The sequence below is a fragment of the Dipodomys ordii genome, unplaced genomic scaffold, assembly GCF_000151885.1.
Source record: "Dipodomys ordii isolate 6190 unplaced genomic scaffold, Dord_2.0 Scaffold73, whole genome shotgun sequence".
Classification (NCBI taxonomy): domain Eukaryota; kingdom Metazoa; phylum Chordata; class Mammalia; order Rodentia; family Heteromyidae; genus Dipodomys; species Dipodomys ordii.
Genome location: NW_012267289.1, coordinates 3,434,662 through 3,453,212, shown reverse-complemented (window position 1 = coordinate 3,453,212; position 18,551 = coordinate 3,434,662). Strand labels below are relative to the sequence as shown.

Below are 18,551 nucleotides of genomic sequence, written 5' to 3'. Positions count from 1 at the left end.
GGCATGGCTTTTATGAGGACTGGGACTCTGTCTCAAAAAGTACTGAGAAAGGAGAAAAGAATGGATGAAAAATAAAGCCTACCAACCCTGTGATACCAAACAGATTATATTTTAGCCACAGAAATTCCATCCCATTGTAGAACTCAGCTCTATAATACTCAATAGTGAAGGGACAGAAATATTTACTACTGAATATTCTAATTCTTATTAAGGTTTGTTTGGAGATTGCTCTCTGGGTAAAGAAGAGAAGTATTATTTCCCTGACATTTCTACACTACTCAGAACATAGGAATGGGTTTTGTTGAAGGATATGGAGGATAGCAATCAGTTTCTACTATAGTAAAGAAATTATATTGTGGAATATTGGTGTAAGAAAACAGAAAATAAAGTATGCTTTTTTTTTAGTTCTGCCTATTTAGTATAGACAGTTTATTAGAGGCAAAATTTTGTATAACAAATTCCTCAATGCATTGTTCAATACTCCCTTTAGAAACTTCTTGTGGAATTTTATGTAAAAACAAAGACCAAATGAGGTAAAATATTTAATATGTAATTCTATGGAAATCTCCAGAATAAACCTAATACCTTCTATGTTCCCAAAAATTCAAGAGACATAATACCACATGAAAGAGGTAAGGAGCCAGAGGGCCGCCATCAGTTAAAAAGTGTTGTCCCGGGAGTGACCTAGGGCCAAGTTTCGGTTTTGAGAAAACCACTTAACGTTCCAACCGACCTATTCCTTAGAACCCAGAGCGAAACACCTCCTGGGAACTATTGACCCTGCTGTGATTCAGAACCATTCGTGGTCAAGTCATAGGATATAGTTATTTTTCTGTAAGGAGCAACCAATCGTATTTGCCCAGTTTAGCTTGCTTTAAATGTTAACCAATCATGTATTTTTATGTAAAAGTTCCTTAAAGTTGTTTGTTCAATACTATAAAAACTGTGCTGATTCTATGCTGGGGGCTTCTTAGCGTCACTGGTCACCGAGTGCCCAGAGGACCAAGCTGGAGCTTGCAATAAACGACTCTTTCCTGCTTGCGTTGATCGTGGTCTCTGGTGGTCTGTGAGGGGGCATCCGAAAATGGGTACTTCACAACACACATTTCTTTGACTTTAATTTTTTCTATTTTCTTTTAAGTTTTTCCCCCATATGGTTTGTCCCCTGTTGTCACTGCATTTGATTTTGGTATCCTGGGAAGTGTATATACATTTATATGAGCTAGGGAAGGGAAGGAGAACAACAAAATGGTGAGACAAAGGACAAAGGGGTACCTATGCAACAGCGAAACTCGCAAGACAATATGTTGGGACAATAAGTTGGGAATGATCTGTACAACTTGGAGGGGTTGGGGAGGGAAAGAGGGAGAAAGTAAATAGCTCATGTAAAGATAATTTAACAATGGAAATACAATGAAAACTGCAATATTCCTTAAGTTTGTTTGACAGCCTTCCCTTATACACACATGTGCAGACACAAAAGTACCACGCATGTGATTTAATGTATATCTCTGGGTGATCTTTCTTACATTTTGTGTGTTTCATTTTTGTTATTTAGTCTTTAATAGTTGGAATCCACAGACCACAGGATCTAGAACCTGATATCATATTGTTTTATGCAGGGTCTTTTCAGTCATACCCACATCTAAACACCAATCAATGGCAAATGACTATCCCACAGCAATACTGTCACATGACCTACTTTTATTTATACGCAGCACCTATTTGACATGACCATTTGCCTATCTCAAAAGCAGCTCATTTGATATGCCCCTAAGTAAAATAAAAAAATTTAAATTTCCTCTTACCTTTCCTTCATACAGCAATTCCTTAGATGAACACCATTCATCTACCTCATCTATTTGAGTTCTCCTGCTTCTTTCAATCAGCTCCAAACTCTGGCTGATCTACCTCCTAAATCATTTTCAAATCCATTGTCTTCTCTTGTTACACCTCTCAAGTCACTTATGTAATTTTCCAAATAATATTTTTTCCTTTCTTTCTGCTTTATGTCTTACTAAATCTTATTCTGACAATAAAATAAAATTGTCATCTCAAAATAGGAATTTTGACATCAACTTTGTGACTCAGAGCTCAAATGACAATCTTTTGTTATATATTCAAAACAAAATTATAATGTCATATGTACTAGCCTAATCTACATCTTCCTTTCCTTGTTCTCTATTTAATTTATAAAATTCCACCAAATATACTTTCTTACTCATCTTTTATTGAATGACTTATTTACATTCATAGACACTGTCAAAAATACTCCATAGGTGGACAATCTTTTCCTTATTTGGCTCTCACATGTCTTTAAATCTGTGTGTGTGTGTGTGTGTGTGTGTGTGTGTGTGTGTGTGTGTGTGTGTGCTGTGTTAGTACTGGGATTTGAAATCAAGGATTCATGAATTCCTTTGATTTTTGTATTCAAAGTAGCACTCTACCATTTGAGCCACACCCCTACACCAAGGCTTTTGTGGTTTAATTGGAGATAAGAATCTCATTATATTTTTGTCCTGGACTGACTTTGGACTTTGAATGTAGGTTCTCAGTCCCCTAATCCCTAATCCCCCAGATTAGAAGTATGAGCCACTGTGCCCTAAAACACTACTTTTAATCTCAATTCAAATTGTTGTTTTCAAGTGCATTAAATGAATTCTTTGTATTTCATCCTTATACTGCTATGTATTTTGTAACTGCTATCTCTTTAGTATTTTGCGCAGTTCTTTATACTAAGTCTTTTCTTAATAAACAGACAATAAATGAAGATGATACTATTTCTGCTGGTTTGTCATCAATTTGATAATCTATTCTGAAGCCTTTAAGAAATGATTGAATTTTTTTAATGCGTATTACATAGATAATTATGCTTAAGTAATTAAGACACAAACTTTATATTAATTCTTATTCCCAGCTCACACTGACATAATTTGACATAAATTAAGTATATTTTGCTAGATGTTTTCCTGCCGTAATTTTTCTGCTTTAGATAACTTTTTTTTTTGGTCAGTGGTAGGGCTTGAACTCTGGCTGAGCACTGTCCCTGAGCTCTTTATCTGAAGGCTCCTGCTCTACCATTTTGATCCACAATGTCACTTCCAGTTTCCTGGTGGTTAATTAGAGATAAGAGACTCAAAGACTTTTTTTACCTGACCTGGTCTTGAACCAAAATCCTTAGATTTCAGCATATTGAGTAGCTAGGATTATAGGCATGAGTTAATAGCATCTGGTTGGCAAGTTATTTTGAATACAAGTGTATATGTGTAATACTTGTCTCCCTTTATTATATGGTCAATGCCATTTTTTCTGATGGAAGCATAGATTTCCAGTGTGTACATATACTACATTTTCTTGATCCATTCATCTACTGAGGGGCATATGGATTGGTTCCATGTTGTAACTATGATAAATAATTTTTCAATGAATATCTTTGTGCTGATGGCTTAAATGGCAGGCTGGTTTGTAAATGCCCAGGAATCGCATTGTTGGGTCATAGGGAAGGTCTATGTTTAGTCTTTTTTTTTTTTTTGGTCGGTCGTGGGGCCTGAACTCTGGTCCCGGGCATTGTCTTTAAGCTCTTCAGCTCAAGAGTTGTGCTCTATCACTTGAGTCACAGTGCCACTTCTGGCTTTTTCTCCTTATATGGTGCTGAGGAATCAAACCCAGGGCCTCATGCATGCAAAGGAAAGCATTCTACCACTGAGCCACCTTCCTAGCCCCTTTCTTTGCTTTCTTGATATAGTGGAAGAAACTAATTATGAACAGATGTGTTAATTTTCAAGCTAAAATTCTAGATTTAATGTCCATGAAATGTCAATATTCCTCTTTAACCAGATTATGTTGGCAACATGCACAGAATGTATATCCAATTAGCTGATTATTAGCTTAATTTTATTTTTCAAAGTGTTTTGCAGTAAGAGAAAGTAATTTGGATTTTGAATAATTTTTATTTTATAATAAGACCTTCTTCATTCTAAATCATCCTTTACTTTTGTGATTCATTTTAATATATCCATGAAGGAATTGATCAGATGATGCTAGGGAAAAATATTTTAGTAAAATATTAATGCCATTCTTGAAATAATACTTTTAACAAGAATAGAACTTTTGTTAGTAGTTTAACCAACACATGTAAAACTGTCCTAACAAATATGTCCTAACATATAAATTTATGCTACATATGTATATAGATATATATGTCAAATCAGAATGAATTTTAACAGTATTCACTTTACACATTTTCTTCAAAACAATCCAATAAACAATGTCTCCTTTATTTCTTTGTATTGTTTGTTTAGTTATTTATTAAGTTGGGAGATTTATCAAGAAAAGGATGCAATACCATAGATTATATGATTTTATGAAACAATTCTAAATTAGAAATTCATACATTTCTATAATATTAATCTTTTAATAACTAATAGATGAGTTGCATTTAAAAAGTAATCACTACATAGTCAAAATATTTCATTGTACATCCTTAACATCTTTTAAGAATCATTATTATCATGATGATGTACAGAGGGGTTACAGTTACATAGGTAAGGGAATAAGTATATTTCTTATCAAACTTGTTATTCCTTCCCTCATTTTACCCCTACTTCCCTCCAACCCCTCTACTCTCAAGTTGTACAGATCATTTCCAACGTATTGTCATGTATATATTGCTGTTGCATTGGTTCCCCCCTGCCCTTGTCCTTTAACTCACCATACCATTGTTCCCCTTCCCTTCCCTAAGTGAAATAAATGTATACACAATACCAGGGTACCAACATCAAATACAGTGACCACAGGGGATATACCATAGGGAGAAGAACATGCAAAAGAAACAAAAAAATCACAAAGTACATTAAAAACAACAACAACAAAGAAAAACCTCTTCCGTCCATGTCTTGGAGTTCATTTTGCTTAGCATCATCTTATATGGTCATATGTACATAGCTATTGAGCTATTCTGCTCATCTGCTAAGATTATCCTAGATGTCTACTAATTATTGCAAAGAAGGAAAGCCTTAACAGTTATTAAAAGCTGCATGCATGTTTGTATTTATATTTTGTAATACATTTCAAAGGATTGGATGTAGATTTCATATCACAAATTCATTTAAATACTAATTCCAGGCTTGTGAAAGTGAGCCTTTTCTTTTCCCGTATAGAATTACATATTCTACTTCTTTACAAACTAAAATAATGTTCTTGCTTCAGCTTTTTTGGCATATGTATTATGTTGTGTTTAATTACTGATAGATATTGTACCATTTGATGTTATATTGTAGGGTTACCAAAATTGCATTATTATTGCTGTCAGTTCTTTGTTCTTGTTTCTTCATGTATGCTAATTTGTTGTTGTTGTTGATGGTTGTGATGCATGAACTCTGGGCCTGGGCACTTGCCCTGCACTCTTCAGCTCAAGGCAAGTACTCTCTTGCTTAAGTCACAACACCAGTTCCAGTTTTCTAGCGGTTTATTGGGGATAAGAGTCTCATGGACTTTCCTTCCTCAGCTGGCTTTGAATACTGATCCACACATCTCAGCCTCCTGAGTAGCTAGGATTACAGGTGTGAGCCATGAGTGCCTGGCTGTATGCTATTTTTCTGTGTATTTAAAAATATTTTAAAGCAGTATGAAATATTAAAGACAAACCATATCTAAGTAAACTCAATACTGTATGTACTGGATATATGTGAATGTATACAACATTTATACAAAATGTCAGGAAATACTTAATATTCATGGTTAAATGCAGAGTATAAACTGTTACAATATATTGAACTTAGTGACACATTCTAATATGTTTAATTCATTAAGTCTAGTACTTGATTCTACAATAATCTTGTACCTTCATATCTTAATGAAATGCATGGTATGTTAAGAATTCTGAAACGTTGGATGAATATATAAACTGATCTGTGATGTTTCACTTTCTTGTTCCATTTACACCTGAAATGAACTAAATGCTAAATATTGAGCAAAAAACTATAATAATTATTTGGAAACAATTTTAGAAATTAATCTTGATTAATTCCATAAGGTCTACCACTTATTATTAGGGGTTGTAGGTTGATTTCAGCCTGATCCATTTTATTTTCAGCACCGTTATTTATTTTCTCCATGTAACATTGCATTTATCTAAGAGGTCCAATTTATTTTTTCTGTTTGAAAGTTTGCAGTTAAACCCAGATTTCACATCCTAGTGGCTTCAGATTCCTGTTGCCAGTGTGCAGTGATATCAGGTAACTTTTCTTCCATAGTTTGCTAAGTTTCTCATAATGCTAAGGAATTACCACTATATAAATGTAATAAATTAACTACCAGTGTAATAAATTTACAAAAATAGTGATCTATAGAAAATTAGTCATAAAAATAAGTTGAATACGGTACCTGTAATTCTAATTACTAGGAAGTAGAGACAAAAGAACTGTGGCTTAAACTCTGGGCTTGGGTGCTGTTCCTGCACTCTTCAGCTCAAAGCTAGCACTGCACCACTTGATCCACAGCACCACTTCCAGTTTTATAGTGGTTTATTGGAGATAAGAGTCTCACAGACTTTCCTGCTGGCTTTGAACCATGATCCTCAGATCTCAGCCTCCTGAGTAGCTAGGATTACAGGCGTAAGCCACTGGCGCCAGGTGTTTTAATATATTTTTGGCTTGATTCATGTTTTCTATTATCGTATGTTGGACTTTATAGTCCAATAAGTGATCATTAAAGTATTACTTTGTTATATAAATTTGTATCACAAATTACAAATTATTATGCTGGTGTTCTAGACTCTTTCAGAATAACTATCCATACTAATTTTCATGGTTTGAAAGACCAAATGATGTAATAAAGAAGGAAAGAAAACAGAAAGGCAATCGATATTTAATTATTAAATAAACTGAGAAGATGGAATTTCTCTCTACAAGACCTACCTCTAATATTTTAATCAAATTCATGAAGAAATTAATTCTTTAATTTATAATCAAACCCACACATATAAGTAATTATTCCAAGGTCACTATGACCAGTTCTTGGTATTAAAGATAATCCTCATGTGGACCTTACAGTTTTCTTGTTTCTCGTTCTTCTTAAAGGAAAATGTGATAAAACCTAATGAAATAACTAATTATATAATAATTTCATTCACTGGAAAACTAATACAATTAAAAGACATTTTTAGCCAAAAGTTAAAAAAAATACAAACGAACAAAAATCAACAGCAAAAATACTCCCCTCCCCCAACTCCTGTTTCCTGGTAATTCTCCAAGATTTTCTTCAAATGCATTCTTTTTGCCTTCACCCATCTTGTGGGCTTATTTTGTATCAGTGTTATTTCTAGGAATAAAAGTGGCAGGCACATTTGTAACTTAGGGCCTTTGTATAATCCCTTCCTCAGTATCACACACACACACATACGAACACACATGCATCCCTTACTTTCCTTGTTTTATGTATTTATTTTATGTTTTGCCTTTCTATTACTGTCTAAGTTAGATGATGAAAGAAAATGGAACTTTGTTGTGAGGAGGGTAACAATTGGAAAGAAGAGAACAATTTCATTCTTGTTTCTGTTGCTGTTATTTATTGGGGGTGATACTTCTCTAAGACCAGGGGTCCACACAATAACTCTTACATAATTGGAATCCAATAAACTCTTACTCAATAATGAAGCAAATTAATAAATGTACATTTAGAAATCATCATTTTTATTTAATTACATGTCACATATAAATTCTAAATTCAAGCTATGATTTTAATATAGATAAGAAAACCAGCCAAAGTCTCCATAATCAAAACTCACATAGTGCAATTTTAAATTTTTTTTCCTCTCTTTTACACTTTTCTGTTCTCTAATTTCATTCTATGCAGTTTAATTTTCATAAACATACATTATTGACTATAACCTTAGGAGCTTAATTAAAAGAATGCCATGATAACAAGTTTGCCATTTGCTAGTTCTTGGAATCTTCTTCCTTCATCTTTACTACTGTCTGTGTGTAGCTGGTGACTAATGAGAGCAACTGCTCATCAGGATGTGTGAGAAACTTTTCAAAGTATTTCTAAAAGTTCCTCATGTAGAGGGGCGTGGAAATTAAGGCTACTATTATTATATAAACAATAGTGATAACCATATTAGACATACTCCTTCATTCAACCAGACATAGAATATCTCATGTACAAGTTCGAATGAAGCCTAATTTTAAAAGCAGCATGGGAGATCAAAATTATAATATAAACACATTGATCCTCCCTTAATCTACACACACACACACACACACACACACACACACACACTGCAAGCCACAACTTTGACCCAAGTATGAATGCTAACCTCATTCCATCTCCAATATTTACTTCATTGTTGAGAATGACACAGAAGACAGTATTTCCCTTTGAATGTGAAGAATGGTAAGGAGTATAGAGTTTACCGCACATTTTCTGTTATTTTGCGCAACTTTGACATGATTTAATGCAAATGGAGAGATGCATTGCTGAGATAAGAGAGAGAAGAGTAGATGTACTTACAGTGTATTTCTAGCACCTGCATGGCTACTTGAGGGGTGGCGTTGAGGGACTCGTGGTCTACTCTGCAGATCACAGCAACTCCATCGTCACTCCGGTCCACTCGGAAATCCAGTGTGCTGCTGACAGTGAACGTCTTGCGGTTCGCATCTTCTTCCTTCAAGTATTTTACATCTGAAAATAAAATATGAATGGAGAAAGTTTGTCATATTGTTAAAGTAGTGCATTTCTATTTACTCGACACTGAAAGGATTTTCTCTCACACTCTCTTTCTCTCTCTCTGATTTAATACATGCTAATTTGTTTTTTTTTTTTAATTTTAGGGGGTTGAAAAGTAAAAGGTTGGAAAAATTTTAAGGGGTTGAAAAATAAAAGGTTGGAAACAAGCACTGGTATTTCATTCTGAAAGTGACCTAGATGATAAGAACAATGTGAGTCCAGACAAACACAAAATTTCTAAAGAATTTCTAGAGTTGTTATTGCAGATGGGAGGTGGAGGAAAACCATCTGAATGAGTTGAATATTTAAATGTACATTTTCAGTGAAAGTTACATCAAAATAAATGCTCTCCACTTTGCTGAGGAATCTATTTCAGCAGAAATGAAAATAGTTTTTGAAGGTGTGAATTCACTTATAGATAGTCAAACTTGCTGTGCAGGATTGAGATCCATTGTTAAATGGTGCACTCATGGATTATTTTGCCTGTGTGAAAAAGGAGCTTAATAATATATTCATTTAATTTGTAATTTCTCAAGTCTGAAGTAGCTGATAAGAAGAGGGCAATTTAAAAGAATTAGAAATCAAAATGATAGGTGAAGGTGTAGATAGTATTATAACACTATCTTAAACATCGTTGAGAGGAAAATGTGTTCAATTTTATTTTGCTTTTTCTCATTTTTCCCACCATTCAATAGCAAATGAATAGTTATATTTTCTGAAAATGAATACTTCCACATAAAATACACATCATAAGTTACTATTCATGTATTCAATTTATTTGAAAAACATTTAAAATATGTTAATGACAGTAAACATTTAAGTTCAGTTTAGCAACTCTTCTTTTAGCTTTACACTTAAAAATAACTTTCAATTTGATGTGCTTTATAAGTAGAAATAGGTATGGTTCATTAAGATTTTATTTCCATTAAATTATGATTTAATCTTTTGGTTGCTCTTAAGAGAACAACTAAAGATTAGCAAAGGATATTTCTAGATAAATGTAATGTACTTGTCCTTTAAAATATGTGTTTACAATGGTGTTTATATATTAAGAAAAATCAAGTAAGATTTTTAACACAAAACATGTTTCGATTTTGGGAGCTAAAAAATGTGCTTTCAGTTCAGGGTTTGACAAAGAAGTGCAAGGCCGTGAACTCAAACTTCAGAAAACCATTAACCCTTCTCAACACATATGCACACCACACACACACACACACACAGGCAATAAAACAAAACTTTATTGAACTTTGGAAGAGAAGAAAATTTCTAGCATTTATAAACTGGCACCAACATATAAAAATCTCCATTCTGTATTTTACCAATATGTTAATTTTATTAGTTATAGAATGAATGCATACTTTACTTATGCTTTATGTAATATATTGTTTTTGCTGTTTTCTTCTTATATAAAGAATTTCGTATTTAAAATTCCAGTTAATATATCAAAAATATGGAATGAGCTCCTTTAAGTAAAATTGTATCAGAATAATAGAAGTATATTTCCAGTATTTGCTGACATTAAAGGTTTAGGAGGTTTACTTTTCAATGTCTCATATATTTATACAAAAGCGTTGTGTCATTTTAACATTTTGTCTCCTACAAGTCTGTGTCAATGTTTATTTGTTCCTACATCTAAACTGTCAAGGTAAGAAAATTCAGATCTCTTGACCATCTTTTATTATCCTATTATATTATATATGACAAAATATTTCAGAATATTGATAGCAATTGTTTATTTTTAATAACAGCTCATTTTATGAATCTACACATCTGTTTTTTAGCCATTTCCTTTCCAAAAGTATCATTAATGTAAAATTAATTGGACACATAAACTTTTATAGCAGTTGTATAAAACATAAAATTTTAATGAGCATCTTTCAAATAAGATAAACAAAAGTTTAATTTGTTGCTTTTAATAAGCTCATATGAATGTGCAACGATAATGTGAGTCCACAAGGTGAACTAAAAAAACCAAAAACAAACAAAAAACTCCACAACAGTGACATGAGGTGCTCTTAGTATCTTTCCCCATATTTGATGCTGACCTCCTTTCTCCCCCAAACAGGAAGAGTTTCCTTAATAAATAACCTTAATACTTTCTACCTTCTAAAAGTGAATTTTATCTTGCTAGGTTACAGAATTAATATATCTTTATGTCTCATACTTGCTCATTTCATGGCATTCTTTTTTTTATAGTCTATATTGTAGTTTACATTACCTTTCACATGACACATTATATGTGATTAAAAGCATCATGTCAAAATGGGATAAGTATGTCATTCACATTCAGATCATGTTCAATGCAAGTTCTTATGCAGATGTAAGAATGTGTAGGTGAAAATAAATATATAAATGTATATTTTCCTATGTATGTGATTCAAAATAACGTTACAAATGACGCATATTCCTATTAAGAACAGTGGCCGGGCGCCGGTGGCTCACGCCTGTAATCCTAGCTACTCAGGAGGCTGAGATCTGAGAATCGCGGTTCAAAGCCAGCCCGGGCAGGAAAGACCTTGAGATTCCTATCTCCAATAAACCACTAGAAACCCGGAAGTGGCGCTGTAGCTCAAGTGGTAGAGCGCTCGCCTTGAGCTGAAGAGCTGAGGGACAGTGCCCAGGCCCAGAGTTCAAGCCCCATGACCGAAAAAAAAAAAAAAAGAACAGTGGTCCTTTTTGTGGTTAATCATTGAGAATTGACCAAAAAGAAATATAAAAATAAATTCTCCATCAAAAAATATTTTAGTTATATATTTGCTAAAATGTCATGGCTAAATTGAGTTAATTTCAATGAACATAGTTTTTACTGGAAAAATAAGAAATATAACAACATTCTCTTTTTTATAATTTGTATTTATTTATGTATTTATTTGTGTATGTATTTATTTATTTTTGTCAGTTGTGGGTCTTGAACTCGCAGCTTGGGCACTGTCCCGGTGCTCTTCAGCTCAAGGCAAGCTGTCTACCGCTTGAGCCAAAGTGCCACTTCAGGTTTTCCAGTGGTTTATTGAATGTAAGAGTCTCAAAGAGTTTCCTGCCTGCCCTGGCTTTGAACCGTGATCCTCAGATCTCAGCCTCTTGAGTAGCTAGGATTACAGGCATGAGCCACCAGCGCCTGGCATTAACAACATTCTAATTAACACAACCAAGAAGTTGCTTTGTATGTCCCTCCCCCACAGTATAACCCCTGCTTTCACTGTATTTGATGTTGGTATAATTTGTGGAGGGGAAGGGGAAAAACAAATCGTTTAAATAGGGATACAGGTGGACCAATTGCAACAATGAGATGTACAAGTCGTTATGTCGAAAACTAACTTTACAACTTTGGTGGGGGGGAGGGGCGGTGGGAATGATTGGGTGGGAGGGCGGGGAGAGGATGGGAAGGGATGGGAAGGGGAAACAAAGGAGGAGGCTACAATGCTTGATAAGAAATGTACTCATTATCTTGCCCATGTAATTGTAACCTCTCTGTACAGTATTTTCACAATAAAAAAAAAAGAAATTAATAAAAAAAAGAAAAAAAAAGAAGTAATACTGAAACAAGAAAGGCTGACCTTTCAGGAAGGAATAGAAGAAACAGCTTGGAGAATAAGAGAAGCTCCTTGGTACAGGCTGAAATTTTCTTTAAAAAGACCCAGAAATAAAACAAATCAAAGAAAGGTTGGATAAATGGGATTGCATTAAACTGCAGAGCTTCTGTATCGCAAAGGACATAGCTAGTAAGATCAGTAGAAAACACATAGATTGAGAGATCTTCACTAGCCAAACAACAGACAAGGGCCTTAAATCTAATATACACTTGGAACTCAAAAAATCAGATCTCCCAAAACAAATCCTCAAAGAAACAACTGCCCCATTAATAAGAGGGCTAAAGACTTAGAGACACTTCTCTGAAGAGGAAATAAGAATGGTCAATAGATTCATGAAGAAATGCCCAACACCTCTGGCCATACAATAAACGCAAATCAAAACAACATTGAGATTCCACCTCACCCCAGTTAGAATGGCTATAATAATAATAATAATAAAACATCTAATAACAACAGGTGCTGGAAGGGATGTGGCTAAAAGGGAACCTTACTGCATTGTTATAGAAGTATAAACTTGTTCAGCCACCTTGGAAAGCAGTATGGAGGTTCCTTAAAGTACTACACATAGAACTCCCCAATGACCCAGCAATCCCTCTTCTGGGTATTTACACTAATGATCACAAACAAGACAACACTAAAGCTACCAGCACTACTATGTTTATCACAGCACCATTCACCATAGATAAAATATGGAACAACCAAGATATCTCTCAGTAGATGAATGGATCAAAAAATTTGGTACACACACACACACACACACACACACACACACACTGGAATTCTATGCTTCCATCAGAAAGGAAATTTGTAAGGAAATGGAAGGACTTTTAAAAAATAATATTAAGTGAAGTAAGACAGACTCAAAGAACCATAGGTCCCATGATATCTCTTATTTGTAATAGTTAGTATAGGATAATATTAGAAAATGAGCAGAATAATTCAATAGCTATTTTCATATTACCATACAAGACGATGTTAAGCAAAATGAACTCCAAGACATGGACACAAGAGGTTTTTCTTTGTTGTTGTTGTTTTCAATGTACTACGTGATTTCTTTTTTCTCTCGTGTTATTTCATTGTGTTCAATTTTGTTACCCTGGGTATTGTGTATTTGTTTATGTCTATTAGGGAAGGGAAGGGGAACAACAAAATATGAAGCAAAGGACAAAGGGAGAACCCATACAACAGTGATACTCACACGACAATATTTTGGAAATGATCTGTAAACTTGTGTATGGAGGACTGGGTGAGGGGAGGGAAAGAAGGAGAAAAATGTAAGAAGGGTTAACAAGAAATGTAATCACTACCTTACTTATGTATTTATAACCCCTCTGCACATCACCTTGACAATAAAATTTTAAAAATAAAAAGGCTGAGTGCTAACCTAGGTGGTAAACACTGTCTGCCTCATTATACCATTGTGATTACTTTGTAGGTAATAAAGTTATCTAAATGACATCTAGGTTTAAGAGAATATTCCTAAGTATTTAAAAAAAATTGCTAAACATTCCTTGTTTAATGACCCAAACTAAAGAACCTCCTATGAACTTTTCACTTATCTTTATAAATAATACATGTATTGGGTGCAATAGCAGTCTCCTTATATTCAGTATCATAGATTTTTTAATCTCACTTAGAGTTACCTTAGAAAAGAAATGAAGATGAAGATGAGTTAGATTGCTAGAGGCCTAAAATAAAATATTTGAAAATCTTCTGAAATATTTCTGAAAAAAAAGACATCTAGGCTTTTTAAAATTTAAATATTTTAATAAAGTATCAGATCACCTGTCCATCTTGAGTAGATTTATATCACCAAGTTATCTGCCTTTCTAACCACATTTGCAGTGGACTTTCAGAGAGAAAATCCTCTTAAGAGAACTTCCTGGGGAAGTTGCCTTGTCTCCACAGTAGTTCAAACACATCCTGAGCAGTACAATCTGAACTATTTTCACTCATTTTCTCTATTCCCTTTTGTGATTTTGATGCCATTTAGAGAAACCTGAAAAGATGATACTTCTGCTTTTGTAAAGAGAAATTGTCTCCCTGGATCCTGAAGTAGACTTCTATATCAAGCACACACCCAGAGCAGGCCAGTTTCTTTTTAATCCACTGCAAAGCTAATGGGTCACACTGGGAACGAGGTAGGTTTTGATAACCACTCTCCACCTTGAAAATGCCATACTTCTACCTTTTGAAGCCAACACTCAGGAATTTTATAAGTATCTTATTTTGTACACCAATTTGTCTGCTGTTTAATTTTTAATAGCACTCTAATTAATCTGTGATTTATTTTCATTTTTGTGCAAATACAGAATGCCAGATTCTGCATGTAAAACTTTCATTAAGGAAGTAAGTCACCGTATATTAAAGGGCACACACACACACATATGTATGTATAAACAAATTTTCTGTAGACATGTTCAAAATGCTTAGGTGAAGAATTTAACTATCAATATTATCAGATCTATTCCTTAATCATCACTACTTCAAAAAAGTCTATGAAGTAATTATGGGAGATAAATGATTATTTTTGCAGACAAAAATATACTAAGGAAAATATATCTAGGTATGTTTCATTACCTTTTAATAGCTTGACAAAGACAAATAGTTTGACAAAGACAAAGAAAAAGAAAAAAGAAGTGGACCCAAACATATATCCAAGACCACATTAAGCAAGCACAGTATATCTTAACAAAAGGATCATATTAAAGAACTAAAAGACAGAAGAAAAAGGAGTAGAAAAAATATGATGGTATTCTTGGGATTTATTTCCTTAACTGATGTAAAATATTATCTAGGTCTTTAACAAGCTCAGTGGGCTCAATGTAAACAACTACAAAGGAGTTTGTAGCCAGAGACATCATAATAAGTCTGTACATGTTGGAAAACAAAAGCAAGCAAAAAAGCAAGGTATGATGAACAACTACATATAAACAAAGGAACTCCCTGAGACTAACAACTAATTTCTCCAAATGAACAATGAATTAAAACAAAGAAGGAAGTTTCATAATATATATCAAGTTCTAAAAAAAGGATAGAAATGTCAAACAAGAAATTCAATTAAATATTTTTTTTACAAAAGAATGTGAAATATTAATCCCCAAAACAAAATGTGACAGAACTGGTTATTAGCAGTTTCCAAGTATTAAAGGAAGTGATTAAGGACAAAACCAAACCCAAAAACATAAGTGAAGGTGCCTATATAATCAACAACAGGTGTTTAAAGGATAATTTTTCTCCATTCCTCACTGGCTTAATTACCAATCATCAACAATTGCTCCTCAATGTACCATAGGATTTATAACACACTAAAATGAAACATATTTAATAACAATGGAGGAAATGAGGGCAGATATTTTTCTGAAAGAAGAAATGTCACCAGTGATGGAAGAAATTTGCATGGAGATAATAACTAAAAATGATACATGATGTGATGAACCTAACAAACTCTTTGTATTTTCTATCCTTTGTGAATCTCAGATTCAAAGACATAGCATTTTATAATACAATAATAATAATTTTTATTGTTTTTAACAATAGTTGTAATTTGTCTAATAACACTAATAATGGGAGAAAAGTAACAATTTTATAGCTTTTTAGATTAGATTATTAAAATCAGATAAAGAGTTTGGGAAGTTACAATGTGTACATCTCTAAGCATCTATCAAGTATATGAGTCAAACAATTACATCATATGGAATGTTGTAGTATAAAAAAAGAAACAATATATGAACAATGACATGAAATATTAAAACAGTAAGTGATACAAATCATATTGTATATACACATCTTGGTGTATAATTTGGCAATGAAAATAAAATGCTAACATATGCTGCAGTATGCAACCTTTGTTTATGTTAAGCTTGTCACAAAAACAGTATATGTACTATGCTTTTATAAATTATATACATATATGTGTACATATATGTATTGTGATGAGAGAGAGTATATGTGTTGTAGGAAGTAGGAAGAGGAATAGAGGGGTAAAATTGATTGCAACTCAGAGTGAACATGTGTGGAGTTATAAAAACAACATATCCCTCTGTTCCTAATGTACACTAATTTTAAAATAAGAAATTATAATAATTGTCAATAGACTGGAGGCAATGCAGTTGAGTAGAAATAGAAAACTACTGATAATGGCTATGAGGTTGCTTGTGGGATTATAAAAATAGGAAGTTTTGATGATAACTTTATAGCTCTATAAATTAATTGAATGAAATTATACATAATACCTTAATTTTATTATATCAATTTTATTTCAATAAGCCTATATTAAGGATACAGATTTGTAATTTCCATGATTGGCATCAACAAGGGAGGTATGAAATAATAGGCATTTTAAAGAGTTTCAGTTGAAGAGAAAATTATCTGAAGTAAAATTTAAATTGGTCACTCTCTGGGAAAAGAATAGTTTTACATAATGACTAAAACGAGTAAATAAACAGGTAGACAAAGAATGTACATTGTCTACTATGCAGAACTTTATGATTCATCTTGTAATAGTAATATTAAATAGTGTCACCCTTTCGTTGAGTTATGTTAGTACTCTATTTTCACCAGTTCCTATAATGAATGCAAATGAAAGAAAGTATACAAATACACTTCAGTTCTGTGACACTAAGATGCTATTTTGACCACAATTGTGTGAAAAACTATTTGAATCTCATGTCTTTCAATGAGTTAAAGTAAAAAATCATTTTAGGAAGATATGCTTTAAATGTTGAAAAATATCCTCTGAGTTCACAAAGGTCATTAGCCAAAGGTGTTGGAACCAGTGTCTGCCCTTCAAATCCCACGAAAGTAAAAAAATCCTGGTTCCATGAGAAATTGAAAGTTAATAACATTAGCGTCACCTTTCCTAGAATCAGCAGAATCCACAAAAGGCCTTGTGGAAATAACCTGAAAGGTTGCATGTGGACTAGTCAGAAAATGATAACTAAAAATGAATGTATCTAGACATTTATGTCACTATAATTTGTTTGTTTATTATTACCTAAAGGGTTATAAATCCTATAGAATTGAGGTGAACTCTTTTTTTAATTAAACACATGAATTTAAAAGTGTTTTGAACTTCTTTTACTAAGAAAAGTCTCATTATTAATAGTAAGTCCAATAATAAAAGGATTACTTATATTATTATATATGTACTGAAATATTCCTCTACATTTTTTCCATTTCTACGATCTTATTGCATTCCTGTGATTAAGCAAATGGATTTCTAATCTGTAATTTTATAGTGTAAAATAATATATCAAAAGGGAATATAGTTTATACTCTCATTCCTTTTAATTCTTCTAAATATTACGTGATTATCAGCTCTTTATAACATTGTAGTGTTTACTACTATACTTCAAACAAGCCAACAGACACAAATTAAACCCAACTCTTCACAATAAATTCATCAACATTCATCATCTATTTCCAACCTACACAGAAGGAAGAGAGATTTTTTTTAAGATGGTGAACAGTATATTAATAAGCAGTGAGTAATATCTGACAGATTGGAAACATGATTTGAGTCCTCAAATGCCACTTCTTTCTTGCTTTGAAATACTTTCAGGATGCAGTTATGGAGGGGAATCCTTTTGAAGTAGGTAGACTGACTTGAGAAAGAGCTAGTCATCTAAAGTCAGATCACTTTTCAGGACACTTTATCAGTGAAGAGGGTGCAAAGAGGGAAAGTCAGACATATCTGGTGCTCCCTCTTGTGTTCAGCAATGCAATTACTAAGTTGTGCATGTGAAGAAGAAACGTGATCTTGACACATGAGCCATTAGCGGTATTAGTACTTCGTGCTGAGGCTGGGCTGGATGATGGATCTATGCGCTAACAATAAACTTGATTTTAAAAAATGAGAATAACAAAAAGCAAATAAATGTTTTATTTACTATTTTCCCACACCAAACACCTACATGGTACAGCCATGCTTTTTATTTTTCCCCATATGATGACTTAGGTATCTAGAGATCTCTATGTTTACAAAACACCTTTAAAAATTAGGATTTATTTTTAATCAATACACAGTAAATGCATTTGTTATCTTGTACTTTCTGTGAGTTAGAAATCCAAGAAAACATTATATTGGTACTCCATTTAGTGTTATGGGGATAAACAAAATTTTACAGGGGAGATATAATTGCTATTTGGAATTTACTGTCCTTTTGAGTTCAGCGGTTGTTACCAAATGTTTCTATGAAACAAACTGTTGCTACACAGTAACTGTATTCAGCT

The 18,551-nt window shown here is 33.2% G+C and overlaps 1 protein-coding gene across 2 annotated transcripts in view; it reads right to left on the bottom strand.

Moving 5' to 3' along the window:
• The window catches only part of Cadm2 (cell adhesion molecule 2), a 163,505-nt gene that overhangs the window by 80,656 nt on the left and 64,298 nt on the right, over nucleotides 1-18,551 (bottom strand). For both annotated transcript variants that reach the window (XM_013024108.1, XM_013024106.1), the window contains exon 4: nucleotides 8,512-8,682. In XM_013024108.1, coding sequence (XP_012879562.1) covers nucleotides 8,512-8,682 — 171 coding nt within the window. The remainder of the gene's footprint in view (nucleotides 1-8,511; nucleotides 8,683-18,551) is intronic.